At 39.3% G+C, this 22,619-nt stretch overlaps 1 protein-coding gene across 1 annotated transcript in view; it reads left to right on the top strand.

Moving 5' to 3' along the window:
- Window positions 1-396: 396 nt before the first annotated feature.
- The window catches only part of cacna1da (calcium channel, voltage-dependent, L type, alpha 1D subunit, a), a 58,225-nt gene continuing 36,002 nt past the window's right edge, over window positions 397-22,619 (top strand). Inside the window, 3 exon segments of the mRNA XM_028574939.1 lie at window positions 397-689; window positions 4,007-4,112; window positions 19,525-19,664. Coding sequence (XP_028430740.1) covers window positions 397-689; window positions 4,007-4,112; window positions 19,525-19,664 — 539 coding nt within the window.

A 22,619-nucleotide genomic window follows, 5' to 3' on the forward strand; every position in this document is an offset into this window, starting at 1 on the left:
GGTGATATTTTTACGTTTGTTTCGGAGCGACAGAGGGAAAATATTTCAATCGACACATTTCTATAAACAGGCAGAAGAACCTGAAAGTCTTGTGTAGTGCATTATGCACGCCAATGTAGTGATTAAAGAACAGATTTAATGTGTTCTGCTCTCACTTAAAAGCAATATAAATTATTCTTTTATTGTTATTAAAAGTGTAAAATAAACTGATGCCATCTCTTCTCACCTTCTCACTTTTTCTCATTCTCAGAGGCAAATTATGCCAGCAGCACCAGAGTCGCTCCCCCTGGTGACGTGCCAGCTCGTTGGTCAGATTACTCGGCCCTTCTCTAGCCACCCCGTCTACCCTGGCAGATCCATGCTGCTGGATGCTCCTCACAGAGCCACGCCCGCACCATGAGCGCCAACGGGCCCGCCCCAGACCCAGCCCCAGAGGCCCCTCCCGCCTCAACCCCTGTCCCTGCTGCGGCCCCAGCCCCAGCCCCTGTTGCACCACCCGCACCTCCTGCCCTGCCTGCCCCAGCGTCTACTACCATCCCGGCAGGTGCGTTGGCACAGAAGAAGCGGCAGCAGTATGCCAAAAGCAAGAAACAGGGCAGTAATGCCAACAGCAGGCCACCGAGGGCTCTGTTCTGCCTCAAACTCAACAACCCCATACGCAGGGCCTGCATCAGCCTGGTGGAGTGGAAGTATCCTTTACAGTGGTTTTATGTGTTGTCGGGTGCATGTCTGAAATCCTGTTTCCTCCTGGTTTTAAAACCCGTCCTGAGTGATCCGATCACAAGTGGACAGCTCTAACGCTGTAAGCACACCGCCGGCGAAGCGCTGTGAAGCGTAGATTCGTGCACGATCGCATGTCTGGCTGTTCATACCAGTCGCACATTTCTCTGTGCTGGTCACAAAGCGATCCTCTATATTCTGTATTGTGAAGTATTTTCAGGAAATTAAACGTGTCATCCACCGTTTAATAGCCGCTCCTTTGACCACTCAGGCTCGCCGGCTGAGCAACAACAGAAGTTGCGACGTAAGAACATGAATGTCTGTAGTCTAATATCCCACATATTCGTGAATTCAGGTACATTTAATGAAACTAAAAATAAGTTTTTTGTTTTCCAGCGTTCCCCGGGGACCTCCGCGTGGCCGCCATTCCAGGCTACCGCGAGGCACAGAGCTCTAGAGAACCAGGGATAAAAGCATCCAAAACACACAAGTTACTCTCAGTGGTTTCTGTGACATGAGAAATACTTTGAATGAGTATGTAGTTCCGCTTACAGTTGAGTAGGCGGTCCTTCAATATGGCCCAGGACATATTCATGTACACACTGCTATTAGAATGTGGTAATGTGTGGCCTAAACCACCGTCGCATGTGGTCTGAGTGATCGGATCTCAGCGCGTCCTCAATGCATCCTGGGTGCATTCCCACCTGTACCTAGAGCGCTGCGATTGTGATTCGATCACTCGGGACAGATTTTAATACCAGGTGGGAATGGGGTTTGAGTATTGGGATTTGACCAAAGATCATTAACTGTTCATAGAGCTGAAACTGTTAGTGGATTAATTGATTAAATTAGAAAACTAATTGGCAACTATTTTGATAATCGATTAATCATTTAAGTAGTTTATCAGGAAAAATCACAACATTCTCTGGTTTCATGTGAGAATGTTTCTCTATTTTCATTTTATATCCGTGTAGATTGAATATCTTTGAGTTTTAGATAGTTAGTTGGACAAAAACAAGACCACCTTGTGCACTGGGAAACTCTCATGGGTATTTTTTCAATAGACCAAATGACTAATGGATTAGTCGAGAAAATAATTGCCACATTAATTGATAATGAAAATGATCGTTAGTTGCAGCCCTACTTGTTCACAGCTCTTAGCTGTGGTATTGCCACATTAGGTGATTTAATGTAGTGCTTTTTACTCAGGCTACATAAAGGCAACAAAAGAAAGAGAAGAAATACCCATTTCTCTGGGTTTAGACCTTGCCTTTTGCTTTTTTTCCCCCACAAGTCAGTGTGTTATTTATAGCTGTAATATATGAAACTTGAAGCATGATGTAAAGTGTTTTCAAGAACCAATATATTGTATAGATGATCACACGCAGTGTTGGGAAGGATACATTCCATTACAGAATACAGAATACATGCCCACAAATGTAATTTGTAACGTATTCCGTTCCGTTACTTAATCTGTGTAACATATTCTGAATACTTGGATTACTTCCACATTGAATTGCATTTTATAAGTGTAGGAATGCAGCCATCACATACATCTTAGTGAACAGGCCTACACTGGTGTGTTCTTCTGTTCCAACTGGCTGAACGTGTACCTGAACAAGCAGATAGATTTTTGTATTTGTAGTCCCGAAATGCACACTACAAAAATCTAACCTCAGTCTAAGATACCACGAGCTAATTTTAGCTAACGTTAGCTAGCATGTCAAACGGGGCTAGTAGTCTGTCAACGGCTCCATTGTGACTGATCACGCAAATAGCTAATTTTTTCGTTTTCATATTGGGGCTTCTGGGAAATGCATGGAGTTGCCTTCATTTATTTACAGAATGAATAAACTCGTGAAACAGAGAAGTATCGTCATGTAATCCATTGATTTCAACAATGTAACTGTATTCTAAATACCAACTATTCAAATTGTAACTGTAACGGAATACAGTTACTCATAATTTGTATTCTGAATAAGTAACGCCGGTACATGTATTCCGTTACTCACCAACACTGATCACACGGCACAGTAGTTGATATATTTTTTGAGTCCCAATTTAAAAAATAAAGTCAAACTGAGGTGCAGAAACATGTTTTTAGCACAAAAGACGAGTGAGAGAGAGTGAAAGTCACTGAATCCTAAAATACTGGCAGGGTATATGGATAAAGGGACTCAACACTGGCACAACACAGCTGTGTGACAGTCTGGTGTGCTTGTTGCTAAAGCAGATGCTGTCATCACAAAAGCCATCAAATGTTATAAAGGAGATTGCCTATCATGAATCGCAAAGATACATTTCATAATCCACCTTTGTGTGTTTGTCGAAAAAAGGGTCAATAGGGATTTACTACCAGTACACTTTGGGAAATGCAGCTGTGGCCTTATCAGCAGTCCAAAATTGTTCGGCATGGACTGCATGCAACAGTGCAATAGTGTTTGTTTCTGAGATTTTGTGATTGGAGAAGAACAACTCAGAAGAGTGTGAAGAATTAACTGAATTGAAGATGTTTTTTTATAAATGATATAAGTAATGGTCCACGCTGTGTCATTGTTACTGTAATGTGGAATGCAGTTGGTTGTTTTAGTGAAACAATCTCTAATTCTTGACATTGTTCATCAGTTTAACATTGAATTGTTTTTAGTGTAAATTACAGGATATTGTTTTTTAGGATGGCAGATATTTCTTAGTTTTAATAGTTCATAGAATTTGAGTAACATTCTGGTAAAGATTTAGTTTGGGAAAGTAAGTAACAGAAGAGGCAATGATAACATCAATGTAGTAAAGTGGTTCCCAACCATTTTGACTTTTGACCCCTTAGAACAAAGCTTTGTCCACATTTGACTACCTCTTCACATCTATGGATTACAACCAAGTCAACCAATTGTGATTATATGCTTTCTCTGCTTAGCTTACAAATCATATTATGACCCCTTTAATGTATTCTGGTTGGGAACCACTGCTCTACAATAAACAATTACACAGCTCAGATAGCAGTTAAGATATATAACCCAAACAAAACCATACAGATCATGTGTTAAAACATTGTTCATTGAAAAAGCCATTCAAAACTCAGGATCAGGGAGTTATGATGTCTTAAGTAATTTTCATATCTAACTTGTTAAATTCTGTGAATAGTTTATAAATTAAAGTAGTGCAGAATGTTTAATGTCACAGCAGGTAAGTCATTTTTATCCATATGATAAATGATGATATGATAATTATTTTGTCTTGTTATGTTGCATTATTGCTCTTCTGTGTTTTCCTTAACTTCTTTCCGCAGGCCATTTGATATATTTATATTAATTGCTATTTTTGCCAACTGTATGGCCTTAGCTGTCTATGTCCCCTTCCCTGCAGATGATTCCAATTCCACGAACCATGACCTGGTGAGTAGTCTTTATATGTCACTATAATCCATTTGGTGCCTGTTGTATCAGTGCTGCTACTTACAGCCAAAGACAGACTCATATTGCTCTACATTGTGTGTATATGGACTGTCTGAGTTCACATTTTCAAAACTGTAATGTCTGGCTTCAATTAAGGGTTGATATCTGTATGTTTGTGATAATAAGGAGTTAAATAATATAATAATCTCTTTGAGTGGCTGTTGTTTTCTTGTTTGGTTAAATAATTTCAAGATACATTACAAAATGCATTGCTACTTCATAATCCTCTTTCAGTTGACAAAGTTTGATTGTATCGCCCTTTCGAGATCAAGATATAGTCAGAGATTTGGCAGTAATAGTAAGACGTTGCATACAGATTGTATCTTCAGTATATCATGCAGATTTGAAGTATCTGCTGTGCCTACACAGAGAAACACTTTGACAACTATCCTCATTGGTGCTTTATCATGCCATAGTTTCCCTGTACAGAGGTTTTATTCAGCTTTCTATTTTTAGAATTTATCGTCATTGCACCACTCTGTGCACCTTGTGCATTTATGTCTGTGTGATGAATTATGGGTGATGTAGTGTTGTAAGCATTGTTCCACAGCTGTGAATGAGTGCACTCTCCAAAAGCCAGACAAACACACAGAATGTGGCCCTTACATGAGCCGAATTTAGCTGTAGTGTTCAATGATTCATGAGCAGCTTATACAGCGAGTCTGCAGACATTTGAATGTTCTTGAAAGCTTCGTCTGAGAGCAGGAACATGTTAGAGAAAGATACCAGCCCGCTGTAAAAGACCGGCGGGAGTGTTTCTCTGTCTGTTACGCTGCTGAACCCACGGTGCAAGATAAGCTACAGCTTTGGCTAAAAGTGTGTCTGGTCTACTTTAGAGAAGTAAGATGTACTGCTCTCATTTTGACCTCCTGGAGGGTGACCTCAGGGTGTTTGTTTACACAGCGGTGGTGCATCAGGGGAAAGTGGGCCATGTGGGACATTACAAAGTCTGATACAGTATTATGTACAGTGTGTTGTCAGGGTAAGTTTGGGAGGGAAGTTCAAAACATTTTGATTGTCCTAATATTGTCAACTAGAAGAAAATGTTTAAACTTGCATAAGTATGGAACAAGAATCTGGAAAAGTGTTGAGAGTCTGGTTGGACTCTGAAGAAAGCATTGCTGAAACATCTGTGCATTTTGCTGTCCTGTGTGAATACAAATACAGCAGCAAAAGCGTTGAAAGGCTATTCTAATACATGTCAGCATGCAAACGCTTGCTGAACTGGAGTAGTTACACACACGCCAGCTCTCTTTTTGTCTTTAGTTTACAGATGCAACAATCCGACCCGTTGGTTTGGTATCGGCATCCACACTGACCTTATTAAGTGAATCAAGCACTGGCCAGACGTGATCATTCCACATTCGGCTAAATATAGTTTTCTTTTTGGTCTTTTTCTGTGGTGAGCTAGTTTTGATGCATAAAGTCACTCAATAAATGTGTTTTAATATGAAGGCATTAATGTGATAGGCCTTTACTGTGAAGCCAGAGATGTTAGGGAAGTTTACCCATTTTATAATAGGGAACAAAGCTATCATATCGGATCAGTACTTGTTATCAGAATCAGTATCAGGAAAGAAAAAGTTGCATTGGTGCGTCTCTACTTTGATTGAATACAATGTTTATTTCTTCTACGTTTATATATAAAATGTTGCAATGTACCAAATAAATGTTTTACTACACAGCATGAATGTGAGGCTTATTAAAAGAAGCTACTTTCAGCTGAACAGCAGCTCCATTGAGCTAAACAGCTCTCAGCGACAGATGCCACTCACTAATGTGTGTCCCAGCGTCAGACTGATGATGACCATGTGCATAGTGTTGACAGGTGCTTATTTCATACTGGTAACTTTTTGTATAGCCTCTAAACCTCAGGTATTTTAACAGCTTTACAACACAACCATTATGGAGCCAAACTGCAATGTTAATAATAAGGAACATAAATTTAGAGCGTTGCCAGAATTTATGTTCATATGATCAGAGCTTCACCTTCTCATGTGTTCAGATCCCACCTAAGGGCAAAGAGAAAGTTCTGGGAGCAATTCAGTATTCACTCTTGTTACGACCAAATGGCATCAAATTAAATAACTACACTCGCTAGGAAATAAGCTACATTCTATGTCTCATCTCAGCCTTTATAATAAAAACCAAAGCTGTAAGTGTGAACATAGATAGTTTGATATTTTTTAATGAGGCCAGGGCATTGCTGTGTAATGTTTGTTACTAGACCCTGTATATGTCTCCTCTAAACACAAGTGTCAGATTGGATTTATGGATGCACCCATTAAGAATTAACCAAGATGCTATGTTTTGTGTACTGCCTATCATGAGTGAGCAGCATCATTGATGTGGCTTACATGCTTCATGAACAAGATCATTAAGTAGAGATGAGAGGACATGCTAATGATTGGATATCCAATTATCATTTAGTTGCTTCTTTTGAGTGTCAGGACAAAGCTTAACTTTTTGAAAATGCACAACTGCCTCTTCTGTGGTTTTATGGATTCTTCTTTAACTGCACTATATACATTTTTGCTGATCCTTATACGGATCCTTGTCCAATGCTTGCAGAGACTATGGTTTAATTCTGCAGTGTCAACGTTAACTCAGATACCGGAGGGTGAATAATGCAATCTTTCCCTTTTCAGCAGATGTTGAACAATAGAATACTTTGTAGGGCAGGTGGGCCAGCTTGGCCTTAGTTGTTCTACAGAACACACGCTGTAGTCACAGGAGGAGCACTAGAGACAAAAGTGCTGAGCTAGTTTTGCTTTCGCAGTCAGCAGGTAAGGCTGTAGTGAAGATTGCCATTTCACACCGCTCTGCTCTGCAGCCTCACAGGTGGACTGAGGACTGATATGAAACCTGAGGTGCGATGCTGAAAGGCCTGATGTGTAAAGCGAGGATCAAATTATATCACTAGACTGCCGACATAAGCAGGTTTTTACTCAGTGATACATTCAAAAGTGGTGTAACTTTCAGCACAAAGAGACAATGAAACCTTGCAATGCAAACAAGCTGACTTCTAGGATTGTGGATGTGGACAGCTCACTTAGTGCATTCTCAATTAACATTAACTCCTGGAAGGTCCAAATACTGAATCTGTTAATTTGCTTGTGCTACACTGTCTACACAGTGCCAAGATGCTGCAGAGCTCCTCTGGGTTAGAACAGAGCAATGCTGCAAAGTCACAGAGGCCTTAATAGCATGAGTCTGCCTGTCTTGTTAGTAAGGCTTGGTTAAATGCAGCAGCTCATTATAAATAGAAAGCAATTTCCTCCTCGGGTGGAACACAGGGCAAAAGATTGGGGTCCTGCTACCACCAGGAGGCACAAGTGAGTAACAGGACGTAGCGAGCACACACGCACGTAAGATAACAACCTCTGTCAGGAACTCACACTCATTCTTCTCCTGCTGAGCTTTCTCCTTAATTGCTTTTCCTTTGTTTAGTCATCTCACTGCAATAGTAAGACACACAACATATCCTGCACGTGACTGAGTCTCCTTCACACCCACTTTTTCTAGGGGACAGAGAAATAGTCTGCAACCCTCCTGCCTTTGCTTTAAGGTCATTTCTGACTTATCTATCTATCTGAGACTCAACACCCCGGGCAGCTCCTGCTGAAGGTAGCTGAGCAAAACGATGACCTTTTCATGGTGAATATAATTCATACATCTCATCCTTCGTGAGGCAACACGCAGTGAATGGCGTATGGTATCATGTAGTGTTTGCCCGTACCACTGTTATTGCATAACTGGAGCCGCAGCGCTATTTATTTTACTGGGGACAAAAGGACACATGTAAAGGCTGAAATGTCCACGCACAAACCAATACAGAGGTCATGTGAACGCCAGCAGAGAACTCACAGCTTGAATCAGCTTCACATTCGGATGTGAAGCTGAATGAATTAATGATCACATGAATCATTTTGCTGAATATTTTTTAAATATGAATTATTGCTATTGACAGAGGGACTAATGAACACACACACACACACACACACCCATGTCACACATATACCTGGTTTTATTGAATACCTTATTGAATATCTGGATTTTTTTTCTTTTGATGTTGACATTGTGTCGCAATCATCTCAAGTGGTTTACACAGAAAGAGTTGAGGGGGGCAGGCGGAAGGGAGGTAGGCATTGTAAATAACTGTCCCCCTTGTTTAAGATGTGAAGCTTGTTTACAGTAATGACAATTACATGCTTGTCATCTCCCAGTAATGCAATATAATATATAATAATATAATGTCTACTGTGACACACAACCGGACAGCACAGCTTTTCTAATACCATCTTTAATTGAGATGGCAGGCTTTGTACAAATGTATGTAACATTAATTTCATTACTTGACATTCTTGCAATTTTCACAAAATCAAGAAGTCATCCACAAGAAGAACAACAGTTTTATCCTAAAGTCACTTACCATATGTTTGTTTTCATAGTGCACCATGAAAGTTATTCCTGTGTTTCAAGACATATTCTAAATCGATTTATACAAACCACTGCTTTATGGCACACTCCTTTATTAAAATGTATACTGGCCATAGTTCCTCAACACCATCTGTAGGGGAGCAGGCAGACGTTCCTCTTACAGGTTCCATTACACTGCAGTTTAACTAATCACACAGATCTATCATCAGTTAGCCCCTAAAGCTTACACTGTCAGTAAGTTCACTCATGCACAGTTTAACACTGACTTCAGTGAACTCTCAGGCCTGTTACACAACAAGACAAAAGCCACGCTAAAGCAGTGTTGTTTAATATGTTTTGCATTTGCATGCAACTCTGTTGTAGGCATGAAATGCACATACTGTGTAACAGAAAATGAGCAACTACCAACAAAGAAAAAGTCATTTGTGATGTAAATACATACCAACAACCGTTACAGTGCCAAACCTTTGACTCACAGCCATTGCCTGTTGACTGATCAAAGTCACCAAGTGCTTTAGTGCGACAACCAGTCACTGAGAGGCATTCGCCAGATTGCAGTGGTTCTTGTCAAAGATTATTAGAGGCACAATACAGTGGTTTCTTTTTTTGAGCTGACATCTGATAATATTGTCAGTGCTTCTATCATATATTCCATCTTTCTTGTTGCTTATTGTATTCACCCTAATCATTCTGCTCAGGTTTCCCCCTCATTTCTGTGCATGTACAGTTTGCCTTTGTTATTCTCTTGCATTAAAGTGCCTTGTGTGATTTGCCAGCTTTGTCGTCACTCATAGACAAACCAAGGACACAACAGTAGTAGTAGTGCTCTTCAGGCTCTGTGCCGGTAAACATTTCTAAATGTATGTAGAATAGCAAACAAATGAACAAACATGATTTACAAATATTTAGCCAGCATGTACCACAGTCTTTCAGGTAATCACCCTTAATTTACTATGTCCTGTGTCTGTATTTACAATTCAACTCTCAACCTGCCATTGTAGTTTTTGAAATACTATTACAGTAAGTTCATGTTTGCTGCAGTCCTTGTTTTAATGTAGTAATCATAGTCTATGGCTAAAGTCTACGGGGGAGTTGATGACATGTTTTGCAATATGAGGAGTGCTTCATATGCCAGTGTTTTGGCTACGTGTGTGACGGATGAAGTTGTTGGTGTGTGTGTGTGTGTGTGTGTGTGTGTGTGTGTGTGTGTGTGTGTGTGTGTGTGTGTGTGTGTGTGCGTGTGTGTGTAATGGCTGGCACAAGCAGCAACGTCTGGACTGTGGACTCCTATAGAGATGATGGTAGAAGTATGTGTTTAGTCACTTAACACAACTGCTCATTTGTGGCTCACACTAGCTCTGTCCCTGCTTGTTATCTTGAATGTGTATTTCTGTGTGTGTGTGTGTGTGTGTGCGCGCGCTTGCGTGTCTGTGTGTGCTTGTGCGCGTGCTTGCGTGCCTGCGTGCCTGCGTGCCTGCGTGTGTGTGTGCATGCATGTGCATGCGTGTGTTTGCGTGCGTATGTGTGTATGTGTGTGAGTGAGAGAGAGTAAAGAGGGAGTCAGAGCTGTGTTAGCTTGGTGTGGATACTGTGGGAAGCATAGCGCATGTGCACAGTTTGTGCGTCAAACAGGCCTTCTTAAAGGGGAACGGCAGACCATTTGTGAATGAATGAATTTTTTTTCTCAGGCTCTGTAAATAACACATATGATTACTTATGAATACGATGCAATGAATAACAAATACGTGTGACAAAATATTCAGTGATTTGTATGCTTTTTTGTGTAGTTTCATGCATTGTTGTTTTGCCCTTCTAATATGCTCAATGTAGTTAATTTTTCAGTAATGCAAATGTTATGTAATGGCATTTTTCAGTTTACATATATGCTTTACATCAAACCCACACAAGACACTTTGTAACTCTCTCTAACAGCGAAATTACAGTTGCAACTCTTCAATCTGTGGCTAAGTCAGTCAAAAGACAAATGACATTGTAATATAAAATATATTACCAAAAAGAAGTACCAGCAAAGATAAAAACAGTCAAACATCAATAATGTAAAAATACAACAGTATTTATAGGTTGGTAAATTGTATAAATACATAATAAATGTAAAGGTAGATGCACCAAAACTTGAATAGTCCATTAGTGGAATGATTGTCATGACTTTGTGTGTGTGTGCATGCTTGGGCTTGTGTATGTGAGGGAGACTGAAGTTGACAGAGTGAGAGAGATACATTTATTGTAACATGCGAGACTTGATAACTGAGGGTGACACCAAATCATAATAGGAAGAGTTGTTAAAGAGACAATGAAGAGAGGTTGCAAACCTAGACAGAGTGGTGGAGACACCGGTACAGTTTTCTTACCTTCCTAATCATGTCATGCAGATATAAAAAAATCCAATACTTTTTAGTGAAAATATTCAACTTATGTGTCCACTACCTCTTTTAGCTCAAAAGCTAAGAGGAATTTTAATAAAACTGAAAAGCCAAAGTTTGGCTTTTGGGATCTCACTTTAATTTCCTGTGTTCAGTCATTGTTTTGGTTACTATGACAGCTACTTTATGTCATATGTGCTTTTTTACATGGACACACATCTGCAAGCATGAATATTTGTTCTTACAGATTTACTGTACAGTAATGGTGCACTAACACTCACAGGTACACTTTGCAAATGATGAACCACATAGAAAGAAAGCCAGAGAGGGAAGAAGGGGTGAATAAGAGGTCTTTACGTGTATGCGTCTGTGTGTGTGTGTGTGTGTGTGTGTGTGTGTGTGTGTGTGTGTGTGTGTGTGTGTGTGTGTGCGTGCGTGCGTGTGTGTGTGTGCATATTTGTGAGAGAGATAGGAGTGTGTGGGCTTGACTGAAATGGGAACACATAAGAATGCTTTATTCCTCTTGAGATGCTGCAGAATTCAGGTTGCTCTATTTCCCTTTTTCTCTACAATAACTTCAGTCACATGCATACACTGACACAATAACACAACATCTAACCATACAACATCAACAACATCTTGATTCAATAACTACATCGCTGTTCAATCCTGCGTGGATCATGTAACTTTAGGGCAAAACTAAGCAATACATCACCGAGCTTATGCAACAAATGTGATGTTTTCTTTCTTTGTGAAGACATTGGTAGTGTGGGTATACTTAAGATGACCTGCACATGTAGTGTATTCCTTGGCATCCTCACACAACTCTTACCTAACCCCCCCCCACACACACACACACACACACATACACATTAGTATACTGTCAAAGACATGGGTCCAGCTATACCGTGTGATAAAGAACAGGGCATTAGAATAGATGTGCAGTTAGTTATGTTGTATTTTGTAATGTGGTTGCTGGATTTCAATTTAATGCATTCAAGTAGAAACAATACATTTTGTTGCTACTGTTGGTGTTTTATTGTTGGATTCAGTCAATAGTTCAGTATTAAGCACAGGAGCATTTGAACAATTAAAGCAATGCAGAGACATGTGGATGAATTTCTGCAAACACATTATACTATTTCCTTATGAGAACTAGCAGGAAATTCTGAATAAACTGTGATAAAAAAGAAAGAAATCTGGTAATGCAACAGGCCTTATTAAGGTACACAAGAATAACACAAACCCCATGCATAACACACATTTGAACAGGCACACTCAAACACACTTATTTACTGTGCAACCTGCAGGAGTAGGTGGTGAAGAAGGACTTAATGCTTGCTGCCCCCCCCACCTCCCTGCCCCCCACTCCCCCCCGCCTCCCCCGGCATGGATAGTTGGCACTGACTGATCTATACAGACAGGGGAAGGAAAGGGAGTTTGCGGGAGATGACGAGCGCATGGGGGAGGGAGATGTAGCGGCCCGGGAGAGTGATGTGGGAAGTCCTACAGAATATATGTCCGCTCATTGTGTGCAGGATCAGATCCAAAATGACATTATAATATTTCTATGACACTAAGGAGAGATCTGCTCTCAAACTATCCCATGGCTGATAGCTGCAGAGTTTCCAGTTATGTATTGACTGCTGTGCTGTTTGGGTGTATGCGCTGACTGCGTGTGCTCGTCTCTACTGTACTATATATGGCTTGCTTTGACATTAGTATTATGTCGTGAAGTTTGTTGTGTTTGCTCTGCTTGTAAGTGCTCCGCTCGCACACAGATATCAAACATGCATGATGTCACCCTGACTCATGTGACTGTTGGCTCGCCGCCACACGCTCAGATGTGGCTTTCCATACACGCACATGTACTAACACTCAGGTGGTCATGTAATCAGAAATACATAAGATGCACAGAGAATTCATATTAAAGCTGCAGCAGTTAGTTTATTAATCGATCAACAGAAATTGAATCTGCATTCTTGTTTAAAAAATGCAGATTCAATTTCTGTCGAAATTCTCTGGTTCCAGCTTCTCAAATAAATCGTTTGGTTTTCTTAATACTCTGCACTGAAAATCATTGGGTTTGGGACTGTGTGATTGCACCAAACAAGACATCACTTTAGGCTTTGAGAACATTGCACTGGGTAAGGATTGATTTTTTTTTACACGATTAACGATTAATTGAATAATTGAGAAAATATTGGAGAGATTAATTGATAATGAATATAATCTTTAGTTGGAGCCCTAACATATATACTGTTTATGTCACAGTTTCTGGCAGATCATTTCTATTTGAACAGAATCTTATAACCGTGCAATTATCAGTAAAAAAATGAAAATAAACCATCATTTTAGATTTTTTTTAAATCATTTTCTCTTTTCCATTTCTCTGTCATGAAACGAATATTGAGATATTTTATGGTCACAGGCCTCCTCCAAATGTCTGCAGTACTTAACATAAAACATTGAGATTTATTACAGAGCGTCAGTCAGGTTGCCTGCCCTGCGGCTGCCTGGTTGATTTGTACATTTAATTTATTGGTACATTGTAAACTATGAGACCCTATTTTTTTTATCTGTCTCTGAGGTACAAGCAGAGTAAAGCAAACATACTGTATATCAGTATTCTGTGGTTCCTCTTAATGTAATGCACTGCAGTATTTTACAGTTCAATGGCTCAGTATCTCATGGTGAGTTTAAAAGTGATAAAAATGAACCATAACATTAGATTCAGTAAGGTGCAGCATTTATGCAGGTTTCTTTCATATACTTATCTATTTTTGTTGTTGGTGTAGAAATGTACCGAACAGTCCTACATATTCCAGATTATCATATGTTTTGTTTTGTAGCACTAACCGAATAAACTGGATCATGACTTTTTTCTCTCTTTACACTTAAGCTAAGCTAATGGGCTACAGGCTCTACCTTTCTTTTTAGCATACAGACATGAGGGTGGTATTTTCATCTAGTAACTTAGCAAAAAAGTAAACAAGTATATTTCACAAATAGTCAAACTATTCCTTTAAATGCTGTATTCTGTAACTGTTTGTCATCCTGATTGTCTATACTGTAATGTTGGTCTATTCTGTATACACAACATCTATTGCATTTCTGGGTCCAGGGACAGAGGGTGTCGAATGCTGTACGGATAGTAAAGTCCCTTGATGCAAATTTGTGATTCGTGATATTGGGCTATATAATTAGAAGTGATCCGACTTAATTAGGGGATGGGATATGGCTGGTTTGGGAGCACTAATAAATATTCAAGCATTTTGAATATATTTGAATATATATATATATATATATTGAATTGAAAATAGTTTAGGGCTGTCATTAGTTTTTGTATTCCTGGTCTCCCTTAAGGATGCTGCAGTTTAAAACTGGCTTTTATTTAGATAATAAAAGATAATGTATGAACAATGGTGCTCTAATTGCAAGACAACCTGTTTCATTGTATTTTTATGACTGCATTTCCGCTCTTTATTATTATGCACAAAATGTAATTGGTGATTTGTGTGTAGTCTGGAGGAAGATAGACGGAGCCTTGTAGGCATTGCGCATAGGCCCATCTGAATTCTTAGGTTTACATTACTGCTGTCTGCATGGCTCTCTCATATGGCGAGTTATGTAGAAGAATGCATGGTTCAGCGGGTTAGCAGCCTTTGTCACATGGTGATCTGAGCTCTGTGAGTATGTGAGTTGAACATGAACACTCACCCTGTGGCAGAGGAGGGTCTGTACGGATGTGGGGGTCGAGGAGGAACATGTATTATGCCGTGTTGTATCCTGCTCTGCATGAGTTTGTGCTGTTAGTGTGCAGTTTAGGACATAAACGTGCCGTGTTTATGTGTGTCTGTGTATCCGTGAGTGCATGATGTATCATATATACCTAATAGAATAGTAGCAAGTGAAGTGAACACATACACTTATCGTATGCACATACTGTATGAGAGAAGGGAACATACTACTGTAAGTCTCTTTACAACACAAATAAACTAAGATGAGTCAGAGATATTTATGGTCATCCCCAAAGGCCTCCTTCCTAACTCTCCTTCTCTTTCTGTGTCTCTCCCTTGTTCTATTTCTGCTCGCAGTGAAACGTGCTTATGATTGAATAAATTGCCGGTTAATTGAGAGGGAATGCTTATCATTTGCTATTATATTTTACATGCTTTCACGAACCAGGAAGTGGCAATTTGCATACATTTACTTGGAAGGCTAAAACTGTTCTGACAATGTATTACATGCTGCTTTCCGCATCTTTACAATTATTACTCAATTACTGTTGTAGACCACACAGGAGAAAATCTTATATTATGGTTTTTTATTCTAAATTCACATAGAAAATCTGTCCACATCATGGTACTTTTTGGCAGGCATACAAAGACAAGCGGAATAAGTTTTGTTTATTTGTACTTATTACGGTTTTTTTCTGACGCTATACTCACAAGTATGTGGTAAGATTTTACTACCTTAAGTAAGAATAAACCAAAAGATCATCAAAAAGTACCTCTTTTCACAACTCTAAGTACATCTGACATTGACTGTGTACAACAAAAACATCTAAAAAGACCAGTTTCACATTGAAATTAGAGGATGGATACCCGAACCGGGCCAGGTTCAGACAGATATTTAGAAATTATGTTCGGATTCGGGTCGGACTCGGTCACATCAGCGCGATAAGGTATTGGACATTTTAAATTTAAAAATGCTTTTATGTAGGTGCGTGCCTGTGTTAACGTGCGCTCGTTGCCCCGTGTGCTCTGATGTGCTCATCTTTTGACATTTCCAAATGCCTTCCTACAAACGTACTATGTGTCAATAGTATGAGGAAAAAAAATTTGATTTTAACTGTGTCATCCTCGGGTTGGGCTCGGACATACAGTAAATATCTTAATGTCTGTCGGGCTCGGGCCGGGCTCGGTTACTGCTCTGTCGGACGAGGGCCGGGCTCGGACAGAAAAATGCGACCCGATCCGCACTCTAATTGAAATACACTACGGTCATACAAATTACATGCATAACTTTGGATAGGATTTTCGGTAACACTTTACTTGAAGGTATCGACATAATTGTGACATGACATTGTCATAACTATGACATGACACTGTCATGAACGTGTCATTAACGTTATAAACAAGTCATAAACGTTTATGACTTCTGTCATTAAGTGTCATTCGGTTTTTGTCATGACAAGTTTACATTGTTTGGGTTGTCTTGATTATGACAACTTGACATTAATCAATGTGACATTACCAGAAGTTGTCTTGGTCATGACAAGTTGACATTAAATTTGTTTGGGATGTCTTTGTAATGACAACTTGACATTAACCAGGATGACATTACCAGAAGATTGAAACATTTGCGTAATATACTGTATGTATGGTTGTTTTTTTTGCCTATTATAGCCCAATGCAAAACTTTACTATCACCACCCTAAGGTGTGAGATTTGTACATGACCTTGGCGGGACTTGAACCCACAACCTTAGTGTTGGTAATTTACAGTAGTGCTCAAACCATCAGGGCCACAAAGGACCACTGCAATGATTACAGTGTTTACAATACAATAGTGTGGATGAGGCTTGTGATGACATCACTGCTGACCAATGTAAGGCTTGGATTCGACATTCAAGAAGGTTTTTCCCAAGGTGAACCATGATCTATGAAAACATACATGATGACGTGATGTGGACGAGTACTTATGGCCAAATCCAGAAGACTGAATTTATGCAGATTAGTGTAGTGTGTACTACAGAACACTTTTACAGTATTTACAGAAAACTATTTTCTTTCAGTTCTGTTACAGTGATTTTTTTACAGTATTTGATTAGATAAAACCTTAACAGTAATGTTGCAATACAGTAAAAGTGTGTTGCATCGATGATTGGGGAAGATGTCTTCATTGATCACACTTCCGTTTATGGCATAGGAATTATGGAAATAGTTTGTTGTTGAATTTAATGGGTAATATGGCATAGGAATTATGGAAATAGTTTGTTGTTGAATTTGATGGGTAATGTACAGTTACATTTGTGCCTACTGTAATGTGAAAACAGTGAAGAAAAAAGCTAATCTTTAGCAACCCAATGGGTAATTTGGAAACATGTATCTTACATTGTTTGGTCTTGGACTAACTGATTGTAACAATAACTTAACTGAAAGAATTGCACTATGATATGTTTAGGTGACTAACACTGCACTATACTATTGATAATAGTACTATAGCGAAACTTCATTTACACCAACAGATTACTGCAGCAGCAGTTTGCTCTTGGTCCATAAATGCATCTAAAATTGTTTATCTGTCACTTCCCTTCCATCCTCGTATGAATCGTTCTGTTCTCTCTGCTCCCTGCGGCACGAGCATGCTCCGTCACAGAGGCAGCAGCCATAAGCTTAACTCAACCTTTTACATCAGTAACAAAGGGGCCCATGTCTCCTATTCTGGGCTAAGTGCTTCTCACAATCTGCAGTAAACTGTTGGGAAAACGAGCCCCACAGCCCACAGTGCTCTTGCATTTATGGTGTCCGCAGAGAACACAGAGCAAAGGATTAAGTACTCCCTCAGGTGGAGGAGGTTATTATGTATATAATAATAATATTTGTGTGTGTGTGTGTGTGTGTGTGTGTGTGTGTGTGTGTGTGTGTGTGTGTGTGTGTGTGTGTGTGTGTGTGTGTGTGTGTGTGTGTGTGTGTGTGGCTTTTAGTAATTGTCTCTATTGTGTATTATAAGAGCCGAATGGTCATCCCATGTGAAAAGTTCAATGACTTTTGTGTTGACCGACAAATATTATGTATACCAGCCTTTGAGCAGAGTTTACGTTGACCTGCCTCATGCATAAAGGATGAAAGGGCCTCTCTCTGGTTTCATATCTCCAGGGAGGTCCCATGACTGTCCTCAATAAGCTAAGTCACCCTGTGCTGTCTGCACCTTCTGCCTCTCACACATCTTACTGCATAACATGAAAATACCACCTTTATCTAGCAACGTGTTGCTACGCTCCCAATCGACCTCAACCTGATGGCTTGATGTTCCCGTGTTCCTCTCTGTCTTTGAAACAACCCAGAGAAAGGCGCAATGCTGAGTTACATCACTGATTCCACATACCTTCTAGAAACTGTATTTTTATTCAGTGTTTTTCCTTTTTTTAACTTCTCTCAGATACATTCATGCATCGGTGGGTGAGAGATCTCTGACTGGTTGTTCGGCCTACTGAATCTGTGTTTTCACCCAATTAATGTCATTTTGTCCTTATTTGTGCTTTTTCCATTTTTTTCTTCCACAAAGACGCAATGCTGAGTTGCAAAGCTGACAACGCCTGTGCACAGCCAAATAACTTTTTACCTACATATCATGTATTATCAATTAATCTTCTAAATTAATAACAACGGTTTTTGTTTATTATTTGCGGATTACGAGTACAGACTGTTGACTAGTTATTTCCTGTCGTACAGACTCAGAAGGTACATTTATGTCCGTGGTCAGCTGTCCGCCCACTTTATTTTCTGTTGTGTGTTCACAGTCAGATTGGTTTGGTGTGTAATAAACCATTAAGATAACCAGTTTATTGTCTCTATTCAAATTGAGGTTACATGATACTTAAAAACACCAATGTCCCTACCTTTCCTTTCTAAAATTTGAAATGTTCTTTTGCATCTAGCCAAGGTTTCTCATGTTGTGATGGTTCTCATCGTGGTCTGTGAATATGTTCTGAGACTTGTTGGAAAGTGTGAGAACCAAATCAGGTCAGAATGAGGTCAAGAAAAGGTGAGATTTGGCTGCTCTGGTTAAACAATGTTGTTTTTACTTTTTGAATTTGTTAACGGTGGCCGGGTTGGTTCAGTGGGGTAGAGCAGGCGCACATATACTGAGAGTTTTATGCTTCGACACAGAGGTCCAAGGTTCGAATCCGACATGTGACGATTTCCTACATGTCTTCCCCCTCTCTCTCTGCTTTCTCGCCTAGCTGTCCTGTCAAATTAGAGGCAGAAAAGCCCAAAATATAATCTTAAAAAAAAAAACTATTGTTGATGCTCTGTGAATGACATTTGTGTAACAACATGCACCTCATTATTTTGGTTTGGCTTATTAACAACATTCTAATGTATTTATAAAAATATAACATCATATTTTGTCATGGATATAACAAATACATTATGCCTTAGATTATGGCATGCAATGTGCAGTGTAATTCTTTCCAATTTACTGTGTTTTTTGTACTACGTTTTGTACTAGTACAGTACGTACTGATAAACAGGTACCTGTTTAACAGTTGCTTCCACAAAAATTAGCTTTGTCTTTACTCTGTTGAGCACATTCATCAATACTACAGAGATGGATTGAAATGGTCACATCAGATTCTTTATCCGTTCGTGTCTGTGTGTGCTTCTGTATTTGTGCTTCAGTGTTTGTACCTGCCTGCGTCATCCAGCCAACACACTCTATTAATGCCATGCTCATGCTTTTTCATGATAATCCATCATGTCTTGTTCCTATAAAAAATATATAGTTTTTCTGTGTCTGCAGGAAACCGTTGAGTATGCCTTCCTCATCATTTTCACAATTGAGACCTTTCTGAAGATTATTGCTTACGGCTTGGTGATGCACCAGAATGCGTACGTGAGAAACGGTTGGAACATGCTGGATTTCGTCATTGTTGTCATAGGGTAAGTCCTCAAGTTCAGTTATTTCAATTAGTGTTTTTTTGTATAATGTGTTTGATTTAACCTATTAACTTTGTCCTTTTGCAGACCAGATCATCAGGTTTTATTATTTCAGTTTGGGGTTTGGATTTGCACTTTGATCTCAGTTTGACAGTTGCAGTTTACAATTTGACAGTTTCTGGGAGAGGCAGTTGGTGTTAAAGTTAAAGTTGCTTAAGCCTCTGTTCCAAGCGGCCAAGTGCGAATAGAGACCCTCATACACCCACAGTATATGACCCAGAAAAGACAGAGAGAATAAATCAGAGCTTTACCACCACTGGCGTGAGTCACCATCTCTCCATACTTCATCTCTTCTCCAACACTCCCTCCCATTTTTCCCTCTCCTCTCACTCTTTCGCTCACACTCTTCCATACTGCTCTGCTTTTGTCTCTGCAGCTCTTTCTTTTACTTCCCCTTCCATTTTGATCTTGTACGTTAAGCTTTACACTTCCCCACCTCACTCTGCCCTCATTCCTATCTCCTGCACTCTCTCCTCGTGTTATCTTCATCCTTATAGCAGCTTCTCTTTTTTCTCCTCTATCTTCCTTCCTCTCTCTCCTCCCTCTTTCTCTCCTCTCATACACACAGTCCAGTGGGTAGCCGGGTCAGATCTCTGTCTGTTTGCAGCATGCAGAGTTGATCTGCCATGCAGTCAAATGCAAAGACGGCTGCTCCTGCTATGAAGAGTGACTGTGGCTGCTAAATCACTGAAATGACCCACTGAAATAATACTGCCAGTAACAATATATAGCTAGGTCAATGTGACTCTAAAACGGCTATATAAATTCATGTCAAAAGGTCAAGGTTCAGCCTACTTCACAGCACGCTTCAATATGTTTGTATGTCTTTGTATGTATAGATTATAGCAGGTCACCTTATGGTTCAACAGATGTTAACAAAAGGTCGTAGGTGCCCGAAGATTCAGCCGTGCTTTAATGTATTTCTTTATTCAATACTGCTCTTCACAGAGAGAAAAGTGTTGAAATGCAAGAAAATATCTTAGGTCTATGGGGTATAATGTTAAAGTAAAAATCCTTCTTTTTTTGACTTATCTATTTTTAAAAAAAAGAAGTAAAAAACAAGTGGTGGGGGGAAGATTTGTTAAAAACATAATTGTATTACTGTAAAAGGACGTGGGTTTCAGAAATGTAAATTAGCTTTGCAACAAAGAAAAATCTAAATTTATCAAAAAAAGAGACAATTTCAATTCAATTTTGAGGGTACAGTAGTAGAGGTGAGTAATGATGAGATCGGAAGATTTAGGGATCATGCCAGTGTGTTTAAGCTCTTAAACTGCAGATCTTAAAGCTGCACTAATCAATATTTTTACATAACAGTAGCAATGGATTTAATGACAACTAGAATGATCACCCTAATCTGCAGTTCCCCCACCTTTCAGTTGGCAACTAGCTGGTGAACATATGTAGTGGAGCATTAGGCAGCCAAAGAGACCAAAACATAAAGACAGTCAATAATGGATTTATATTAACCAAGTGTTGATCATTTTTAAATGCATGTTATACAGTTTTATATATTGGGATGTACAATTTTCCATGCAGCAATTGTTTCCATGTTTTCCTTCACACTGTAAAAATCAATTAGCCATCGACTTCCATACAGATACAGTATATATTGAAACCAGCAGGAGAAAACAACATTCACACAGTAGCATGGTTTACATCAGTTTTCTAAAGTGATTTGTAGTTAATAGACTAAAACAGTTAAAACCACTTGTATGACTCCTTAAATATCGAGTTGACACATTTAAGTTATGCAGCTTGACCGGTAAAGAAACCAGATGTATCACTTTCATCAAAGCGGTTCTCTTCAGGTATATGCAGTAAAAAAAGGTGTCGATATGTTTTCTTTTGAAAGTGACTGAATGAGTAATGAAACCCTAGTGGCAGGCAGTCAGTCTTACAGCTGTGACTCAGTATAACATAAGTCTGAGCAGACTGTGCTTATAGGCCCTCAGAACTCCTTCCTATCGGCAGCTTCATTCACTGCTCACAGTCCACAGATTTGATGTGATGATGTGTCGAGATGATTTCCCCTCTTGGCTAGGCGAGGAACGTCTAACTGACTGTAATGAAGTGTCCTTTTTCATGGTGAGGGATTTGTTCACTGCTGATTTCACTTTGTGACCACAGTAAGGAAACAGCTTTTGTACATTTATCTGCTGTTTGTACACTGTAACTGGGCATTGAGACAAAGGGGATGAGATGCTGCTGTACTGCACTCTCAGCATCGCCCCTGGTGAAAGTACAACTACTATGAATATGTGGAAGCTACCACTACAGTGTTTACTAACCAGTTTTAATGTAACATATTAAAATTAATGGTGCATTGCATTTAATATGTGTAGTACTCTTTTAATCCAACTATATCCTGGTGATATCAGTATGGTTTGTGGGTGGCTGTAAAGTAAACGTTGGCACATGATACATTATAGTGTTACAGCTCATGCTTTGGGGGATCAACAACAGTAAAATAAAAATGCTCTCAGCCAGGAAAGGGCAACATGTAAGAAGGCTTTGTGACAGAGCTTGTATCCAGTCAAGAGCATTATTAAAAAGATGAATTGAATCGGTACATTGCAGTCACTGTTAAATGTACAGTTAACAGAATTAAGTAAGTGCAAAGTACAAAGAGAATATTTACTTGTGATTAATTTATGATGGAAAACTATATAATATATGATGCTTGATGAAATGAAATGCATTCATTCTATGGGTTCTGTTTAGTGCTTGGTCTTTGAACCTGTTTTAATGTTTTAATTTGATTATATGTGTATAATAAAGGTAGAAATCTTATTTGTAATGCTTAACTAATGCACAACTCATGATTATAATGCAGGATGTATCATGCATTCTATGAAAGCCTCTCTGAAAGCAGAACAACCTATTCCCATCGAAAAT

This window comes from Perca flavescens, chromosome 4, assembly GCF_004354835.1.
Source record: "Perca flavescens isolate YP-PL-M2 chromosome 4, PFLA_1.0, whole genome shotgun sequence".
NCBI lineage: Eukaryota > Metazoa > Chordata > Actinopteri > Perciformes > Percidae > Perca > Perca flavescens.